At 52.4% G+C, this 20138-nt stretch overlaps 2 protein-coding genes and 1 long non-coding RNA gene across 7 annotated transcripts in view; 2 read left to right on the forward strand and 1 right to left on the reverse strand.

Annotated features, from left to right (window-relative positions):
- The first annotated feature begins 2875 nt into the window (after positions 1 to 2875).
- Positions 2876 to 9464, forward strand: RHBDD2 (rhomboid domain containing 2). 2 transcript variants are annotated; one of them, XR_005956376.1, is made up of 5 exons: positions 2876 to 3026; positions 4088 to 4489; positions 4836 to 4986; positions 7123 to 8795; positions 8914 to 9464. XR_005956376.1 is itself a non-coding variant. In XM_041482548.1 (4 exons), exons 1-4 carry the CDS (start codon positions 2882 to 2884, stop codon positions 7523 to 7525), a joined length of 1101 nt encoding a protein of 366 aa, XP_041338482.1. In that variant the 5' UTR covers positions 2876 to 2881; the 3' UTR covers positions 7526 to 9464. The 2 variants fall into 2 exon arrangements, 1 of the variants encoding a protein (XP_041338482.1); XM_041482548.1 differs by having other exon boundaries at positions 7123 to 9464.
- Positions 9465 to 9478: 14 nt separating this feature from the next.
- On the reverse strand, positions 9479 to 12859 carry LOC121361640. Its single transcript, XR_005956377.1, has 4 exons — positions 12826 to 12859; positions 10401 to 10497; positions 9895 to 10297; positions 9479 to 9757 (listed from the first exon to the last, which is right to left on the reverse strand). It is a non-coding gene; the product is annotated as an uncharacterized LOC121361640 (long non-coding RNA).
- A 148-nt stretch (positions 12860 to 13007) lies between these two features.
- LOC121361636 (NADPH--cytochrome P450 reductase) overlaps positions 13008 to 20138 on the forward strand; it is a 29002-nt gene continuing 21871 nt past the window's right edge. The window contains exons 1-2 of one of the 4 annotated variants that reach the window (XM_041482541.1): positions 13008 to 13054; positions 15673 to 15807. The gene's annotated coding sequence lies outside the window, so the exon portion shown is untranslated. The other 3 variants (XM_041482546.1, XM_041482544.1, XM_041482542.1) reach the window with 3 other exon arrangements.

Here is a 20138-nt window from a genome sequence, read left to right on the forward strand (position 1 = left end):
GCCGGGCGGCCAATCAGAGCGCGCGGCGCCTACCACTCGCTGGGGAAGCGGGGGGGGGAGGGGAGGTGAGCTGGGCTGTGCCAAGGTACAGCGGGGGGGTGTACTGAGGGGAGAGGGTGCGAGGCTGTGCGAGCACAGCGTCAAAGGATTAAATTAATTAAATTAATAAAATGAATAAACGCGGAGGGCATGGTCAGGGTGCGCAGAGGGAAATTAGGGGTTTGCACGCCTGGCTTTCCACACCAGCAGCCCCCCTATTTCCCTCGGTACCCCACTTGTGCATCACCGTTTGTAGCAGATGCTAAATGGGGTTAGAGAAAACATCCAAAATCTGGGTCCTAAAGGAAAAATAAGAAAGGTTTGCCAGCGTTTCTGAGTATCCTAAAAAGCCAAATATCAACTTGGAGAATGGTTTTCCAGAGAAAGGGACGGGTCATGATATTGGGAGCCACTTGTGTGAAAGGTGAGGGTTTGCTTCAGAGAGTAAGAGTGATGAAATGAGAAGACAGCAAAAATGACATTGATTCTTTAATCTGATTATTTTTAGAAGTTGTATTTCTTGTTTCACATCAAACTACCTTCTTGTGAGAGTTGGTAAGTTAACAGTTGCACCTTTCTGTCTGGGGACAGTCTGCACATGCACCCAGAGAACAGTGAGGTTTTACCCTGGCTTGTTTTGTTTGTTTGTTTGTTTTTAATTTTAAAGGCAGTGAGGAGCTTTCTCTGATTTCAGCTGAAAGGTTTGAGCAGATTTGCAGAGAAGTTGGGCTGTTTCTTTCCCCCCTGGGCGTAGCAGCAGGAGGCAAATCCCACTGCCACAGCCGAAAATAAGTTTCTGCAAAACAAGCAGTGACTGGAATGATTAATTAAAGGAAAAAAAAAAAAAAAGAGGGGGTTGAGCTCCCTGCCTGTCTTTTGGCTTCTCCTTGAGAAACTTCATCTCCTCCAGCCATGATGTCTTCTACTGCTCCACGAGCCTTTCTGTGACAGCCTGGCACCTCACAAAGGTGCCCGTGCCATGCTGGGGTTAGAGCAGATCCCAAACAATTTTCCCAGCCAGGGGATGTGGGGGGTCAGGCTCTCAGTAGAGCCTCTCGGTGTTTGTGCATTCCTCAGGGGCTGAAGGCTTCTCAGAGGTGAAAAATTGAATTAATTCAGAGAGAGTTTCAGGCTTATGTGTCTGCCTGCCTGCTGACAGATCTGTGCTGTGGTCCCAAACAAAAACTTTGAAGCTGAGATTTGGGGAAAACATCGGCCCTTCAACCCTCTGCTCTTTCCCCTCAGCTGGAAATGATCCCAGCTGCTTCAAATCCTTCTCCATGTTGCAAAATCAGAGGTGGTGTGGGAAGGTGGCTTTCTTCTGATCCTTCTTTAAGGTCCCTTCCAGTCCAAGCCCTTCTGGGTTCTGTGTGGGCGCACAGCAGAGTTCACAGGGGCACTTGGGCTTAGAAGTGACCTCTGCAATCACCCAGTCCAACCCCCTGCCAAGGCACCTGGAGCAGGTGACACAGGAACACATCCAGGTGGGATGTAAATTTTCTCCTTTTGTGCAAATATACTCTTTTTCTGCTACAATATCCACAGCCACGTCCCCAGCTACAAGCTCAGGAAGAGGTGCAATTGTGGTTAGTGCTAACTGTGCGTAAAGCCAGCTAATGGCCATGATCACAGGGAAGCTTTACCCTGAAGGAATCAGATTAAGTTCTGCCTACTTCATTGTTTGGAGGTTTTTATCACAAACAGACAGCACTGCTGGGGTACATTCCTCGAGCTTTTATTGCAGCATCAGCCTCATTGCATGGTTGAGACAGTAGAAAGATGGAAAAACCTCACGTACAACCAGCAGCAGCCAAACTTACCTTTACTATTTCCCACATTTCATCATCTCCTTTTGTCCACAAGACCTGCAAGAAGTTTGGTATCTTCATTTTTGAGCTGCTGATTCCTCTCCTAGATCTGACTAGAACTGGCCAAACGATGAAGCCAACATTCTGGGGAATTGGAGGCAGACAATACAAACCTCCCTCAGGTTTTGCTAAGAGCATGGCAGGAGCAGCTGTGGTGTGGATGTTCCTCTCCACCTGAAGGGAAACACTCAGCCTTATGTCCATTGTACAGGTCTGGGGCTCTCACTTCAGGAAGGACATTGAGGGGCTGGAGCAGAGAAGGGAACAGAGCTGAGGAAAGCTCTGGAGCACCAGGAGTGGCTGAAGCAGCTGGGAGGGCTCAGCCTGGAGAAGAGGAGGCTCGGAAGGGACCTTCTTGTGCTCTACAATTGTCTTACAGGAGGTTGTAGCCAGGGGGGGGTTGGGCTCTGCTCCAAGGGACAGGGTGAGAGGATTTAGTCATAAATTGCATCACAGCAGATTCAGGCTGAGCATGAGGAGGAATTCCTTCATAGAAAGGTGGAAGTGGTGGAGTCCCCATGCCTGGAGGTGTTTACAGAAACACTCGGTGTGGCACACAGGGCTCTGGGCTAATTGGCATGGTGGTGTTCATTGGCCACAGGTTGGACTCGATGATCCCAGAGATCTCTTCCAGGCTGATTGATTCTCTGCTTCCCAGCAGCCAGACCCCGTGGCTCGGGGGGTCTGGAGGGGCCTCGCACACCCTGGGCCGGCTCGTGTGGGAGCACCCGGCTATAACCCAGCCCTGAGCGGGCTCCCAGCGAGACCTCACACCTGTCGCTGGGATATTTCCCCTTCTGAACAGGTAAAATATAACAATAATTAAATAAAAACTCAAAAGGGGGGGTGGAGAGAGAGAGAACGAGAAAGACCCCCCCAGTCTCCATGGTAACGACCCCACAGCGCCTCCTGTTGTCATGGTAATGGCCAGGCCTTCCGGCGGCGCCCGGAAGCGGCGGGCGCGCGGGGCAGCAATGGCGGCGCCCTCGGCCCCGCCGGCCGCCGCCGCCCTCACGGTGCTGTTGTCGCTCGGTGCCTCCGCGCCCGGGCTGCTGCGGGGTGTCCCCGCCGCCCGCTCCGCCGCCGCGCTGCGCCCCGCAGCCCTGCAGGACGGGGAAGGTGAGCGGGGCCGCCCGCTGGCGCAGCCGCTGCCTCCTTGGCCCCTCTGCCCGCCCCATTCCGCGCCTGCTCCAAACCCCAGCGGAGCCTTTGTGCCCCCTCTCTCTCTCTCTCTCTTCTCCTTGTCGACCCCTGGAGCCCGTGGTACCCTCCCAGCCCCCATTTCTGTGCCCGTCTCCCACTCCGCTGCTCCCCCCGTCCCGCTCTCCGTGTCTCTTTTCTTCCCGCTTTCCGTGCGCTTCCCCTGACCTGCCCCGAGCCTGCCGGGCATCCATCTCAGTCCCTCGATGTCAGGCTGCTCCCCTGCACCCTCATCCCTGTCCTTTGACAGTCAGCACAGGGGATAGCACTACTGGGAGCTTGAGGGATTTGCGTTTCTCAGTCCCTGTGGTAATTCCAGAATGATTTTTATCACACTTTTAATCCCCCGTGCAGTGATTTCCTTTATCATTTCAGGGCTCTGAGCTGATGGGTGGATTCCACCATCTCCTCACGTGTCTCCAGGGGTTGCACTGCGTTGTTTTGTTTCTCACTGGTGTTTTTCTGGCTGTGGAACTGAGGTTGATGGGAGGGAGGTGGAGAAGTCTGTCTCAGTCCTTGCTGTGTGCCATGGGGAACACCTAAACAGAGGGCCCCAAAGCACTTCTGAGGTGTGATAACCTCCAGACATTTTTGGTGATGAAAATCAACCTGCCAACAGTTTAAGAAGTGTTTATCTTTTTGCCAAAATCGTCAGTACCGTAACAGTTATTTTTATGTCTCTTGCCTTCTCTTTTAATGAGACTGAAATTTACTACAGATGCTGTTGCTTTTTTCCAGGCAGCTTCCCAGGAAGCAGCAGGAGCCAGCCCATATGTTTGTGGCACCCAAGATAGCACTTGTTTTCACTCTATCTGGCTATTTATGCCTGGTTTTAAAGGCCTCGGGTTCTCTTCTACACCAGGATAGAAATGGAAGCTATTAATTAATCCTGTGGGCTCACTCTCCCTCTGCTCGAGCCTGTAATTGTTTCCTAGCAGCCCCAGTGCTGTCTGTGCTGTCTGAGGTGCTGCTGTGCTCAGTTCACAGGTTGATCACCTACATCTTCATCTACGAGGACCTGATCTCCCTGGCCTGTGGTGCTGTTATCACCTGGTACTTTGCTGGCAGCTTTGAGAAGAACGTGGGCACAGTGAAGCACTGCATCCTCACTGCCACTTTCTCTGTGCTCTCTGCCCTCCTCTACCTCTTCCTCGAGCCCCTTGTCTCCAGGCTGCTGGAAGTGGGAGATGCCAAAGGGTTCATGCCAGTGGCTTTTGCCATGCTGGGGGTTTCCACCACCCGCTCGCGCATGAAGAGGACTCTGCTTTTTGGGTGCAGAGTTCCTGTGGTGCTGGTGCCGTGGTTTGGGCTCTGCCTGGCGTGGTTTGTCCCCCACTCGTCTCTCCTGGGGAACCTGTGTGGGCTCCTGGTTGGGGAAGCCTGTATCCTTTCTGAGTGGGAAGCCCTGGGCCAGAGCGGGATCCTGGTGGGAAGGAAGTGCTGTACTTCTCATTGCTGCCTTTCCCTGGACTCTTGCCCTGCACTGAACCCTCACTGGCTTTTCTCATGCTCATCCCATCCCATTCTGCATTTGTGTTTCACCCCACGCTGCCCCTTCTCAGTGCCTGCAGAGGACGTGGGGCTGAGGAGGGCGATGGTCTCTGAGGGTGGTGCTGGGTAGGGCTGGGAGGATTCTCCAGAGAAAATGGTTTGGGAACAGAGGGGACTCTGTGGCTGTGTCAGAAATGAGTGTGTTGTCCTCAGCTTTCCTTAACGAGCTGATTTCAGATGGTCTTGGCTACTGTTTCTGCTTGGATTTTCCAGAGTCTGTGGGCTCTAAGCTGGACCGGGTGTTCCCTTTCACTCTGCTGAAGAGGATACCAGGGCTGAAATACATCCCAGGGTCCTCAGCAGAGAGAAGAGCCTCTGGAAACAGCATGTAAGTACAGGAGTTCCTGTGAAACATCCTGTAGGGGAATTTTGAGGTGTGAGTAGAGGCCTTAAATCATCTCTGAAAGCTGTATTGTGCCTCTCCTGCTCACATTGTGGGTGCCATGGGGAGCAGAGCCACCCACTGATGTTACACTGGTGACATTAGTGTGACTAATGAATCACCACACGTTAACTCAACCAGGTTTTTAGTGAAATGGAGGTTATAGACCTCTCCTTTGCTGCATGTGCACATGGGAATATTGCAGTTCTGGCTGACAGGAAAGCTGAGTTGTGTAACTCTGCCCCAGCTTTAGGCAGTTGTTCCTGGCTATATGGCTCCCTGGGCCATGATCCTTATCTTTATTTGCCCCACCTTTCCTGCCAGGAATGCTGTGAAGTGAGTTGTGTCCAAACCTACTTAGGACCAGAGCATTATAAATTAAGGATGGCACTTACAAAGTTCAGTGCAGACTGAACTTTTTGGTGTCTTTTAACCTTTCAGCAGGTTTTCAGTGTCAAGGCAATGTTGCTTTACAGAAAAGAAACCTTGGGGCCCACAGCTGATGTGCAGGAATGGTTTTAAGTTTAACACAAACCATGAGAATTCACTTGTACTCTAAAAAGCTTCAAAATGCAGGTCAAATATTTACTTATTCTAAGGTGTCCTTTCAGTTTCACAGAGGAAAAACAGTTTTCTATTCAGGGTTACATTCTGTGCATTGTTTAAGCCATCAGCTTGCTGTAAAGTTTTATTTGAAGTGGAAGCATTCCCAGGTGTTTGCACTGCCCTCACCCATGGGAAACCATAAAAGCAACCCTTGCCTCAGCAGGAGTGTCCCCAGGTCCATCAGGACACTCAAAACGTGTGAGTGCTTGCAGGGGAGGCCAGACAGACCCAGAATTTGTGTTTTCCCTCTCTCCCTCCTGTGCAAGAGCAGCTTTTGGGAGGAGAGGGAGCCTGGCTCCGTGCTGAGCCTGTGTCAGCACCAGTCCCATCCTGCTGTGCACAGCACCTCAGTGTCTCAACCTGCCTCCTTAGGTGAGGTGACACAGAGAGTTGTGACACAAAGGTATTTGACTATCAAGCAGGGCGTGGGAAGGTGTTTCTAGGATGCTTCCACTGCTGCAGCTGAATTTGCATGTCTGTGTCTTAGATACAACTTCTGTAAGTGCTTCTGGAGTTTAATTTTTATTATTTTGATGCTTATTTCCAAGCAAGAGCTCTTAATAGTTTGGGATTTGTTTTAATTTTAAATTTTCATAAGGTTCAGGCATTAAATGGCTGCAAGACAGGAGATATTTCTTTGAAGCCCTGGGCTTGGCATCATGTTTGTGTCCACAAATAAAAAAAAAATCCAAACTCAAACCCACACCTCAAATAATTAAGAAGAAATCTCCAAGCCTGAAAATCCCAGCATGAGCCAGTCTCTTCTTCTTGCTGGGAACTTGGCACTCATGGCTTCATGAATATTGCCTGGATTCTCAGCTCTCATCCTCATGTGCGTGGGCTGAGCAGCACTCCTAAGTCCCAGAGGCTGAGGCTTCCAGGCAGATTGCCTCTCTCCTGATAGGTTTTGGCAGGATGAGTCATGCTTTCTGCTGGCACACACTTCCTAGCCCTTGCTTCTGAATGATTAATTTTATTTCTAACTCTCTCTTTTATTTCTAACTCTTTCCTCCTTCCTTTTTTTTTTCTTTTCCTTTGCTCTGTACTCTGGGCTCTTACTTGCACCAAAGGCCTTTGTGTTTTGGTAAATAACACTTGGCAGCTGTAACTTCTCCTGATTAATGACTTGGCAGATGTGTCACTGACAGGGCAGGGAGGATGTGCACAGGGATCTCAAAGCATGTTGAAATTTGGCTTTGGGTACTCCTTGCACAAAGAGTCTGGAGCCAAGAGCCACGCTCGTTCAGTGGGTGTGGAGTGAGAGTGGGAACAGCTGTCCTGGGAGGCCACTAAAGCCATTTTTTACTCAAGTGCTGCTTATAAAAAGAGCTTCTGTTGTAGTGAATCCCTCTGATGGATTGCAGTGACCTCTCTGAGCACTGGTCAGGAGGAAATCTGCCCCCAGGGCATTTGCAGCACTAATTAGGCAATGTCAGTTCTGAGCACAGTGTAACCTTCTGTTTTCTTCCTGCCCAGGATTAAGGCCGTGCCTGGCACTTACCCCACCCAGAGCCACCACTGCCCTTCGCCTCTGGCTCTTCCTGCTGGCCCCAGGGCTCAGAGGCAGAGCTTTCATCACAGCCACGCTCTGGGACACCAGCTACCTCAGCAGGGCCCTGCTGCAGGACACAGCCTCAGTTCTTCCCTCTGCCAAGCCAGAGGTGCCTTTGGAGAGTGCCCTGGGCAGGCCCACGCTGGAGCCTCACCAGGACAGTGCTGCCAGCTGGGCAAATTCTCTGTGCCACAGCGTGTGTGCCCGGCTCAGCCACAGCCACCCACAGCCACGGGCCTTCTGGCTGGTGCTCAGCAAGCACCAGGGTATCCAGTAGCCCCAGTGGCCCCTGTTTCAGCTGAATTTACCAGGGTCCAGGTGTACTGATCCTCCAGAGAGCAGCAGGACTCAAGAGAGGCAGGACTGCTGTGTGAGGCTTGCACAGCAGTGCATTGCTGGGATCTGTGCTGTGTCTGGGGGAGTGTTGGTACCTCCAGTAAAGGCCATTCCCCTGCTCCCTGGCACAGTCTACTTGAATTATATTTCCTTCATAATAATTTTTTTTTAACTTTTTGATGTGGCTGAAGGATGGGAACTATATCACCTCTGTGAACTTCTCATCCTTTTTAAGTCTTTCTTCTTTGCTGCATTTAGCAGCTGCTTTTTTCCACAAGTCCACTGGAATTGCAGTGCACCAGCTCCCCGGGCCAAGGTAGGAACCTCACTGGCAAAACACTGAGCAAATCTGGGGTTTAGCTAAGCTGCAGCAATAAGCACTTCCCATTTACATTCCTGTCTTTTTTTACAGGTGTGATGTAGCTAGAACCTAAAAGAGTGGGAATCATATGAGCCTTAGTTTGTAACTTAAATGGAGGAGGACAATGTCTGTTGTACTGGTGACTTGTCCACTTGAGAGGGTGCTTTGAAGGGGGCTTGTTACACCAACCTGGGGCAAGAGGATAGAATACAGAGTACCTTCTGCTCCAAAGCACAGCTCTAAAATGCTGAAGGTCCTATGCCTGCGTCAATGGATTGCCTTCATTTTTTGAGAGCATTGCACCAGCTCAGCCTGTATCACCAGCACCTGGCAACCTCAAATGCCTGTAAAATAGTGAGAGACTTTTCAGTAAGGGATTTTGACCCTTTGTGGAGCAAATATTTATAAATCCAAGGAGCTGGGAGGGACCTTAACAATGGGTTAGAAGAATTAAGTGGAATGTAGCAGTGCTGCTGGGGGTGTTCACACTGCTCAGCTTTAGAAATCTCACCCACCAATATTAGCACAATCTCTCTGTTTTTTTCAGAGCTGTGGGCAGGTGTGTGGGAGAGGGGAGTTTTCAGCCAGGGATTTACAATAGGATTCACTGTGTGGTGCCTGAGGCTGTAATGAAGGAGTTTGGTCCAGTTGCTGGGATTTGAGCTTTATTCCCAGCTGTGTAGCTCACTGTACAGTGCCCAGGAGAAATCTGCTGTCTCTGTGTCTGTAAATCAGCCAGGATCTCAACAATTGCCCTTGACTCTACTGGGAGTTTTGCTGTGCTCCATAAAAAAGTGCTCCATGAAGCACAAAGTGCCATTCCTGCTCTTGGAGGTGTTCCTGCAGTGCCTCACCCATCCCCAGAAACTCAGCAGCCTCGGGGCTCCTCCCTCCTCTCCGGTGAGCCTGGCCAGAGGCAGCTCTGGCACATTCCAAACCACATCCCTGCCTCTTTCATTTTTCCATATCAGGGTGTGAACAAACCCTGTGTTGTCATCCAGCTGCTTTCCTTCTCCAGCAGCTCCTCTGGAATGACTGCCATGGTCCCATGTGGGATCCAGGGGCTTCCTTCTGGAGGAGACCAAAGTCAGTGCTGAGGACTTGCACCTCACAGAAGTAAGACATGAGTAAGAAGCTCTTCTTGTGGAGGTGAGCACCCCAGGCAGGGCTTTCAGCAGGAGGATGCAGCAACTTGGGAACCAACTTGGAGTTGGGGGACAACTCTGTTTCATACCTGATCATCTCCTCTGTGGGATCACAAACAGACTTGATTTCATGGTGCTGTTTTTGCTGCTGACAGCAATTGCATTTTTATACTTTTAGTGTGGATCAAGAGCAGGATAAGGAGCTTGTTTGGAATTCAAAAGCATGTTTTTAATACCAGGAAATAAATGCTAGAGATAGCATTGAAATGTTGACACTCCACTCCTGTTAGTGCCTTGATTTTTCCTTGTGAAATCCTTGTCTGTAAACTTAGGAATTTTACTACTGATTTTTTCCAGAAGGATGATGAGGATCAATTGCAATGACAAATGTTGTGTGTCTCCAAACTGTAAACTTGAAATAGAATCTGAAAGACAGACTGGTTTTCTCTGGGTTTATTTGTAAGTGGGGAGCTGGAGCGTGCCCCTCCGGGGAATGGGTGGGGTGGGATCAGTGGGATGGGATCAGTGGGATCCCTGGGGTGGGATCAGGGGGATCCTGGAGCGGGATGGACGCAGCTGAGTGTCAGGCCGGTGGCTTTGGACGCGCACTGAGGACGAGCGCTGGGGACACGCGGTACTGCACGCTGGAAAACGCTGGGATCCGCTTGTTGTTCCTTGTCCATCAGTCGAGTTGTGAGAGTCGCTCTCCCCGCAGGGCTGTCAGAGGGATGGATGGGTGTTTCCAGGGAGCACTTTCCTGGCTTTACTTCCAGGAAGCCACCGCGGGAACAGCCCCAGTCCCAGCTGGTGCAAACCTCCCTCCAGGAGGGAAGGAGCAGGTCCCAGCCACGAACCTTTCTGTGCTGGGACAAGACAACTGCCACAGCCTTCCAGGTGAGCCCTGAGGACGGGACTGAGCACAAAAACCCGGGATGGATTTTTTTTCTTTCTGCTCCCAGATCTTTTGGGAGCTTCTTGGTGGCCATGGCAGATCACTTGGTCTCTCTGATTCTACAGCTTCCACCGTGTCCCCAGGAGTGTTCCGAGTCCAGCTGCACCTCTGGGTCATGTGCAATGTGTCAGACCTGTCTTCAGTGTCCTTCAGATGGATGTTTGTGGAGATTCCTTTTCTGTTCCCTGCCTTTCTGAGGGCATCCATTCCACAGTGAAATGCTCTTAGAAAGTGGAGTCCAAGAAGTCCCAGTTCCTCAGGGCTGGGGGGGAATTCAGAACTCATCACCCAGGGAAGTGAAGTTGCTGAGAGAGAGGAAATAGGTTGGGATGAGAATTTACAAACGTGTCTAAGGCCAAGAAGGGGATTTACATTTGGAAGACAGGGAGGTAAAAGTCATCAGCTCACTGGGCTTTGGCATCTATCTAAGCTCACAGTAATGTTACTCATCACACGTTGCAGTACCCGCTCATTTCCTTGGTGGGGAGACAGAGAATTGAAGTTCCTAAAGCAGGAAAAAAATAAAAAAAGAAGAAAAAAAAAAATCAATAATCTCCCAGTTCAGCCTGGGATGGCTGCCCCTGGGGTGACTGCCCCTGGGAACGTGCTGTCCCTGGGGGTTTGTTATTCTGTGCCTCTGGCTCATTCCTAGTAAAACTGCCACTTCATTCCATGCCAGGATTGTGTTTGTCCACAGGGTGTGCAGAGAGTCCAGAAAGCCCCTTGGGTTGCTCCCATGTCCTCAGAGGGTCACTGCAGAGTGACAGTCTGGGGACAGTGCTGGGAGCAGAGCCAGCTGTTCCCTGTCCTTGGAGTAGTTGTCCTGCCATGGGAAGGATGCTCTGCAAGTCCAAGTCCATCCCCTCTGCATGGTGCAAGGGAAAAGGAGTCAGGGATACATGGGGAAAGCAGAACTGACTTGGCCTTCATTGCTGCCCCATGCAGGAGTGAGAGCGGACCCACAAAGCGGGGAGGCCTGGCAGGGGACACTGATGCTGGAAGGAGAACAGGTCTGTGTTTCTTTGCTTTCCTGTCATTAACTTTTGGCCAAGCACACCCTTGCAGACACTCTGACTGGGGGCCAGGCTCCCTGTGCCAGGGCCAGGACACCGCCAAACACCACCTCCATGGCTGCCCCGTGGTGTCCCCTGTTGTTTGCTGGCACTGTGAGGGTTCTGTGGCCAAAAGTTCAGCCTCAAACTGTGCTGGGAACAGAGGAGAGCTGAGAGGAGAGCTGAGAAATAGGCAGAGAGACAAAGCACTGACCAAGGAGGTCTCTGGGCTGCAGGACTCTGCTGCTTGGCTGGGTGTGATGAGCCCCAGCCCCTTCCCTGTGGGGACAGGATTGGGCTGCAGGACTCTGCTGCTTGCCCCTGGGGGGTTTGGGCTGGGTGTGATGAGCCCCAGCCCCTTCCCTGTGGGGACAGGATGGGACAGGCTGTGCCACAATGCAAGTCCAGGCACCTGATGGGATGACCCCCGCCATGGACCTGCTTAGTCCTGCCATCCCCTCAGGGCCACTGGGATCTTTAACCCGTGTCCATTCACCCCACAGGGTATGGTCACAGACCAGCCAGCCCAGGGAGCTCCCAAAACTGATGTCAGTGGCACCTGTGCTCAGGTGACCTCACAGCCCTCAACCCTCTGCTCAACTGCTGTCAGGAAACAGGCTGTCCCTGCAGCCCTGGGCTGGAGTTCTTCGGGTCTGTGCCCCCTCCTCACACCTCTTCAGGTGCCTGCCAGGCCCAGCTTGAACTTTGGACCTTCCCCAGGTCTTTTATTGACTCTGGAGCGAGTGTCAACACAGCGATGGCGTCAGGATGGTGACTTTGGATGTGCCAGTGCCCAGCAGCCAAAGGGAGGGGACCCAGCCCGGGGTGACCCCACACAGCTGTGGGGCTGCTCAGTGGCGTCAGGGCAAGCTGCGCCTCTGGCTTTGGCCAAGCTGGAAACAGCAGAGTTGTAACCCGGCTTCCCCCCCCCCAAAAAAAAGCCAACAGGGAGGAGAGCAGCAGTCCCTGCAGGACCTGAGGTCTGGGTTGTGAAATGTCCCACTGGGACTGCTGGGGATGCTTCCAGAGCTGCTTGAGCAACTTCCTGGTGTGGCAGCGAGAGAAAGACCACCCCAAAACATCCGAATCAGCTGGGCTGTGGTTAAATCAGGAGCATGTGCTTGTCCCGGGTGAAGCAGCCCCCTGGCTCCCACGGAGGATGGCAGTGACTGGGTGCCAGCCTCCGCTGCAGGGTCCCCTTGTCCCCCCACGGGGCCCTGGTCTGGGCAATGACCGTGGGGGAACTGGGAGTCCCACACCATGGGCACCCAGGAGCGGCCACAGACAGGGTCCTGGCTCTGCAGGTCTGGCCCAGCCCAGAGTTAGTGTCCAACACTGACCCCATGCTGACCCCAGTTCATGACCCCAGACACGACTCCACAGTGCCCCAAGCCCTGCTCCCACTGTCACCCCATCTCTGACCCCGCCATGACCCCAACGCTCGCCCCCATACTGACCCCCGAACTACAATGTTCACCCCAGCCTGCCTCCCCTCTTGAGCCTGCCCCCCAGACCGAGCCCCTGCCTGCACCCACTGTGGCTCTGGGCCCTGTTCTGCACCCTGACCCACCCGTGACCACCCCAACCCTGACCAATCCCTGACCACCCCAACCCTGACCGATCCCTGACCCCGCCCGTGACCACCCCAACCCTGACCGACCCCTGACCCCACCCGTGACCACCCCAACCCTGACCGATCCCTGACCCCGCCCGTGACCACCCCAACCCTGACCGAATCCTGACCCCACCCGTGACCACTCCAACCGTAACCGCCCCCTCACCCCGCCTTCCTCCCGCCGCTCCTGTCCCTTTAAGACCCCCGTCCTCGGGCTGTACCATGCGCCGCCGCAGAGGGGTGATCTCCACAAACAGGCGCGCTCGCCGCCTATTGGCGGGTGGCGAGGGCGGAGTGTATTCCCCCGTGCGTGTGCCCGGGTGGTGCGGTCCGCTGTACGTGCCGGCCGCGCCGGGGCCGCGGGAGCCGCCAGCGCCAGACGGGCCGGAGCGGCGGTGGGTGCGGGGAGCTGCGGCACCGCGGGCTTGTGGCTGAGGAGGGTGCGGGACCGGGGGGCCTCTGGGGCTGAGCTCCGCCGCCGGGGCCCTCTGTGCTGGGGAGGGGCGGCCCGGCATCCCCCGGGCGGCTTGGCGTGGGATGGGGGCTCTTTCTGTGTCGGGGGACTGGTGTGGCTGGCTGCGTGCCACGGGCGTGACTGGGGTGCCCTGCGTGGGGGGTGAGTGGCACTGTCGCTGGCGGGGACATGGATGTGAATGGATCTCTTCTGGGGGGGGGGGACTGGGGTGAGCAGAGCCCCCTGTTCCCTGGGGGGGGGGGTGGGGGTTGTGGCTGAGGAGGGTGCGGGACCGGGGGGCCTCTGGGCCTGAGCTCCGCCGCCGGGGCCCTCTGTGCTGGGGAGGGGCGGCCCGGCATCCCCCGGGCGGCTTGGCGTGGGATGGGGGCTCTTTCTGTGTCGGGGACTGGTGTGGTTGGCTGCGTGCCACGGGCGTGACTGGGGTGCCCTGCGTGGGGGGTGAGTGGCACTGTCGCTGGCGGGGACATGGATGTGAATGGATCTCTTCTGGGGGGGGGACTGGGATGAGCAGAGCCCCCTGTTCCCTGGGAGGTGTGGTGTGAGTGGGCATCCTGTTAGTGGGGGTTACTGAGGTGTTTAGAGATCCTTCTTACTGGGGGGGTCGGGGAGGGCTGGGTGACCCCTCTTATCTGGGCAGTGTGGTGTGGCTGTCCCCCTGTTATCTGGGGGGAACCGGGATGGCCAGAGCTCCCTGTTATCTGGACAGTCTGACTGACTGGTCCCCTGTTACCCGTTGGAATTGGGATGACCAGAGCCTGTCTTATTTGGGAGCATCTGGTGGTGCTGAGCCCCTGTTCCTGACGGGGCTGGCGTGCCCGATGTGTCCTGTGTGAAGGGCTGGCCTCTATGGACCCCCTGTTCTTTGGGGGGGACCGGGACGGCCCGAGCTCTCTGTTATCTGGAGAATCTGACTGACTGGTCCCCTGTTACCCGTTGGAATTGGGATGACCAGAGCCTGTCTTATTTGGGAGCATCTGGTGGTGCTGAGCCCCTGTTCCTGACGGGGCTGGTGTGACCGATGTGCCCTATCAAGGGCTGGCATGTGCGGACCCCCTGTTCTTTGGGGGTGCCCCATCACGGCTGTCACCCGGGGGCTGTGGGGCAGGGGACAGAGCAGCACCCCTGGCAGGGTGGGCAGCCTGGGAGCAGGGTGATGCCTGCCCTGCCGTGCTTCCACAGCACCCAAGGGTTTCTCAGTCTTACCCCATCCCAGGCTGTTGTTGGTTAAAAGCCTTTAACGAGCTTAATTTTCTGGCACTTCCCTGGAGAACCTTATTCCCAGTGTTTAATTGATACCTTTGCTGCAGGCTGGGCTGTTCCGCTGTTGCTCCATCTATTTCACTTTATAAACTGCTGGGGTGTGGGAAGCCTGTTTGCTCCTGACTTTTCCTGGTGCAGTTTGTTAGAAGAGTGAAATTACTCACCTAGGGAGTGTGCTTGTCAAAGGAAATAATGGGAATCCCCTTGTTTAGGGAATATTGAGGCTGGAGGGGGTGAAGGTACCTGGATGATGGTGTTGGGAGTTAGTCATGAGCGTGGACTTGGTTCTTGGGGAGTTGTCTTAGTTGCAGGAGTAAGCAGTGCTGGTGCAGGTTGGAGTGTGCTTTGTTCTTTGGGGTTAGCTTTTGGAGTGTGAAAGGAAATGGGAATGCTTAGTGGAACGTGTACAGAGAAGAGGGATCACTGAGGCTCTCTGATGTGAGTCTGGAAAAGTGAAATGGGTTTGTGTTTTTACAGCTCTTTTTGAAAAGTAGAAACATGTATCCGGCTGAGAAGCTGGAAAAGTGCAAGGAAGGAGTCGTGTGTGTGTTTCTGAGTAGTGGAAGTGAATCAGTGATAGCGTTGGTGGGGACATCCCCTCCACAACAGAACTCTACACTTTGTGTGGGCTGTCAGAGGGAGCTGTGGAGTGTCATAATTTTTTTTTCTTAGTGGGGTGCAGTGGTGTACACATCCCTTTTGCTAGATGGAAGGGAATGGGCTTTCTTCCAGTATTTCTGTAATTCTCTGAGAAATCCCAAGGAGCTGTTGCACACACGCAGAGCAGCTTGCTGATTAATCTACTGCAAATGAGGAAATCAGTGTTTTGTCTGGGAGGGCTGCTGAGCCAGACCCTTCCTGGAAAACCCAGCATTGTCTCAGTACAGGCTTTTCTTGGGCTGGTTGAGAGCACTGAGGCAGGGTGTGCATGGCATGGAGTGTGTCCTGGTTTTGCCCATGGGTGTGATGGTGCACAAGAACTGTATTTGCAGAACACTGAGCAGGGAGGATGCAGAGCTACAGGAAGAAACACCAGTTGAGTGTTTTCTTTTAATCTTTGAGTGTGAAAGCCTTGGCGAGTGGGCAGGAAGGAGGGTGTAGTGTCATAAATCTGGCTTAATCCTCTCTTAATTAGTCCTGCTCTAATTGTGACAGAGAAGAACCTCTTGCTTGTCATCACTTTGCAGTTGCCTCCTGTTCAGTCAGTAATTTCTGGGTTTGTGCCTCCTGGACAGCCAAGTGCCTTCTGCAACTTTCCTTTTGTTTCTTGCAGAGCAGCTGGAGGAGCTCAACAGGGCCACACAACCAAGACTCTTTGAGCTGTCTCAAGGGAGACTTTCCCTTCTGCTCACCACACTCCGTGCTGGAGCTCACAGGCCCCACCAGCTCTTGTTTGCAGGCCATAGGTGCAAGGTAACCCCTTTCTTTTGAGTGTCACAGGTTGTGGAGCATCTCTGGGTGCAGTTGGGTTTGGGGAGGGTGGCTGGCACTGGGTGCTGGGAGTGACAGTTTCTTTAGCTGCAGCAAAAGCAAAGTGTGGAACTGTCTGACTGAAATCCCGTTTGGTCTTTGCTCTCTCCTTTGCCTGTTGGGATACAGCAAAGTTTGTGTTTGCTCAGTTCTGAAGGACTGGGGAAAAGGCTTCCCTGCTCAGGTTTGTGCTCCTGCCATCTCCTTCCCTGGTATAAAAGAAAAGCACCTGCAGTTACCTCTGTGGCCGCTGAACTTTGTTCTGTTTCCTGACGTCCACTCTCCTGCCTCAAAAAACACAATTCTTAGAACTTGCATAATTTGCTTTCCCAATGCGATCATTTGATCCCGGCGATGAGATTACTTTGTGCACGCTGCTGTGGAGAGTGAATCACCAGCCCTGCAGTGACAGGTGCACCTCTGCCAAGATTGCTTTTTTATAGGCTTGAAAATTTCATAGGTCAGAACAAATAATAATTGCAGGCTGCTCATAATCTCTTGCTGTTTGTCCCCAAGTAAACATTTCAAGTTAATTGCATGTTGCTATCACTCATGGAATCCAGACAGAGAGATCAGAAGCCATGTCTGGTGGCTTCTGGAGGGCCACAAGTCCAAAGAGTGGCTGAGTTTGACCCAGGGTGGAAGATTATTGTAGTATTTTTGCTCAGTAATCAGCCACGTCCGTGCCTCCAGTCACTCCTTTGCAAGGAATGGAGGTATTGATTTATTTACCCTCCTTTCTTGCTGTGTGGAGTAGGAGATGGTGAGGTTTGGAGTTTGAGATGGGGTTGGATTTTTCTCCTTGGTAAAATCTGGCTCTGGCAGTGCAAGGGAAGTCTGCTGGGAAGGTTTAACAACCAGCCTGGGGAGTTGGTGGTTTTGTGGTGCTGGATCTTGCTGTGTGCTTGTGAAACATGTCAATTGACTCTCTTTCACGGGTCATTGCTGCATCTCCTCTCTAACTCCAAGCTTTGGAGGAGCAAGTTGATAAAACGCCTGCAAGGATTGTGCAAGTCCTGGTTGTGTAACAGGACTCAATGCATAACTGCTGGAGGTAAGAGGAGCAGCTCCTTTTACAGAGGAACAAAAAACCCCTGTGTCAAGTATCTTCTCTTTGTGTTGATTCTGCTGGGGCATTGGAGAGCTGTGGTTTTTGCAGCTTGGGACCAGCCTTTCAGCCTGTGACCCCTGAGTTCTCTGCTGTCTTGTGGCCTGTGTCATGTTTTGGGTATGGAATTGGTGTCCTGGGGTCTGCTGTGGCTGTGTGTGATTGCAAGGGGCTGGGCTGGGAAGTGGTCTGTGTTTCCCAAATAATTTCAAAAAGGTGAAGTCCAGGTCAGATTGCTGACCCATGGCAGGCAGGGAGGTTCTGTAGGGTGATAGCACACCCTCCTGATAGGGCAGCCAGAGCAGGACAGCTGTAGTGCTGAGTTTCCAAGAGGTGCAGGGATCATGCAGTAACACCTCCAAACCCTATAGCAATGCAGGAGATGGGCTTGTGATGTCTGAAAAACTCTTCCATTCTCAGAGGAAACCAGGCTGATAAATACAAAATATCCTGGCTCATTATAAACAGTGCTTGGTTCTCTAGACATAAATAAATAAATCCCCAAAATGCACTGTTCTGATCAAAAGTCTTGACAATTTTGAAAACTTTTGAAGATCTGTTTAACCCTGTCCCTCTGGTGCTCTTTCAGCTGATGGTTTTGGAGGAAACCTCTCAAAAGAGACCAGCATTAGAGGCTTTTGCTGTTTAGACTTCTCCTGGTGGAAGAGGTCAAAGTCTCTGGCTACTGACCCCATCCATAGGGCTCCTTTCCCAGTGGTGGCATAAGGCAAAGCCACAGCCTGTCACACCAGCCCTCCACAAACTCAGGCAGAGGGTGAGCAAACAGCCTGTGGGGAGGAGAGGAACTTCCAGCTGTGGCTGTGGCAGCACAGGGTACAGCACTCACAGAAGAGGCTGCTGAAAAAACGTTGTTTTCCCTCTTGATCTTAGAAAAAACATCTTCAGCAGGACCTGAACCACGCAAAGTCCATGCCTGGGTGGGTTGCTGCTGAGGTTTTGCCCTCTGAGCAGTTGTTGGCCTGAGAGGTGCCCGTGGAGTTGGCAACAGGGTTTTTTAAAACTCCTGCAGGCTTGTCCCTGCTCCTGAATATTGGTGCTGGCAAGGCCCCTGTTCCTCTTCCAAGCAGTTGCTGAGGTGTGGTGCTCTGGATTTGCCCCTCACTGAGAGGGGAGGCTGGGGAGCAGTGTTGGTTCACAGGGGGTCAGTTACCTGCCATTCTCAGGTTGTGTTTATCCTGTAACCCTGAACTCCTGTTTTTCTATGCTGGCTCACATTGATCTGGGAAGGAAGGTGTCCAAGTGCCTAAGATGGGGAGATCCCCCGTGTTTAAAGGTTGAGAGTCAGGCTTTTATCTCATAAAAGGAAATGTACAAGTTCAGTAATTCTAGCTTGCTTTAAGGTAGCTTGGCAAGTTTGATTTCATTTTTGTTTGGGCAATGCCTTAAATCCTTTGGTTCAGTGCACTGGGCTCACTGCACAGCCCCACCTGAGCATACCCATAGCATAGATTTCCTTTCTGCCTCAGTAAAACAGTTCTTGTTCTCTTCCTTGCTTTTGCAGCTGCTCTGCTGTCCTTGAATAAGACCCAGGGGCCACAAAACATGCGAGTGTGACACAGTGGAAGCTCAAATATGCAGTATTTCAAGATCCAGACTGACTGATGCACACTCTGTATCTGTCCTGTGTCTAAAATAGTAGTTTTGCTGATGTCTGATCTGGTGTGTCAGGGTCTGGGTAGAAGACACCTTTCACAGTGAGAGTAATTTTTGTTTCATTAAAAAACCCCAGCAGTTTTTGTGCTCCTTCCCTGCTTGAGGTGCTGCTGCAGCCAGCTCCTCAGATTGGATTGGGATTTCTGAGCTGGTGGAAGTGTGCAGAAGCACTTCCCTGGTTTTGTGTGAGGCTTTGCTACTTTCTGCCCTTCTTTATTGAGCTGGTTAATGGGAAGCTGTGGAAATATGTTGGAAGAAAGTGATAGGGAAGCTGTAGGTGTAGAATCCTTCACACCAGGACGTGTGGTCCAACGGAGGCTGAAGGGGCAGGGAAAGCTGTGAGGTTTCTCACTGTGCCTGCCTTCCCCACGAGCCCAGGGACTCACTCACCTGTGTGAGGATTCCCACCCCAAGCATGGAGCCTGTGCAGACCAGGCCAAACAGGGCCACTTGTCTGGCCAGATCAGCATCCTCATGTTGATGGGAAATGCAGTCTGTGTGGCAGAGCTGTGGAGAAAAGGCTGATCCAAGGCAGTTGTTAAATAACCTGGATCTGAGCACCTGCTTCCATGAACTGCTTTTGTTTTGAAAGGCCAACTTTTCCTGCCAGGTCTCCTTTTACTAAAAGAGAAAGTAAAAAGAGCTCATTTGAGGCTGGCACAGGCTGATGTAAACAGAATTTCTTAGTCTAATTGGTTGCATTTCTAAGAGGAATAAGAGAATATCTGATTTTGTCCTGAGGGTCTGCTGGCTCAATATCACACATTAAAATGCAGGAAGTCTTGGCTGCAGTGGGGCTCAGAGAAGACCAGGCACAGGAGTCTGGGCAGGAATGCCACCTCCACCACAGCCCCTCTGTCTCTGCTGCTGCTTCTCCTCCTTCCTCCTGGGATTGTGTCTGTGGGGCTCCTCTTCCTGACAGCCTGATGTCATTAGTGGGTGAAAGAAGAAAGCCCTTGTCTGGTCACAAGACTGCATTCCTGTTTGTGGGCAAGTCTCTTCCTTCTACTGCACTGCTGGGAGGAGTGATGGGGTCTCAGTGTAGCTTCCTTTTGGTGCTGCAGTCTCTGTGAGCTCTCCACAAACTTTGCAAACCTGTAAGAGACCGGTCCAGTGGTTTTCTTTTTTTCCTCCCAGATGTTTCAGTTATTTAATTTCTATTAACAGCCTTCCTGTTTTGCCATTGTACCTAAATCTCAGGCTGCAGGTCAGTGCTGTACAAAGAATTGGAGTTTTCACTTGGTTTGGTTGCTTATCGCTTATGTGTCTATTCTGAGGTTGAATTTTGGGGCTGTGCCATGATGCTGGTGGAAAAAATTTGTCTCTGATTTAAAAGTGGGCTTTTTAAAGGCTTCTTCTCAAGGCTGATTGTGCCCTTAATCTGTGTTGTGCCATGATCAGCACAAGAGGAAGAGCAATCCCTGGGGCAGACAAGGTGGGAAGGGAAATCTGGTCACACACACCTTCCTCTGCCCTGGGAATTGAGGATGGT

Source organism: Pyrgilauda ruficollis, unplaced genomic scaffold (genome assembly GCF_017590135.1).
Source record: "Pyrgilauda ruficollis isolate IOZ18807 unplaced genomic scaffold, ASM1759013v1 scaffold59, whole genome shotgun sequence".
Lineage (NCBI taxonomy): Eukaryota > Metazoa > Chordata > Aves > Passeriformes > Passeridae > Pyrgilauda > Pyrgilauda ruficollis.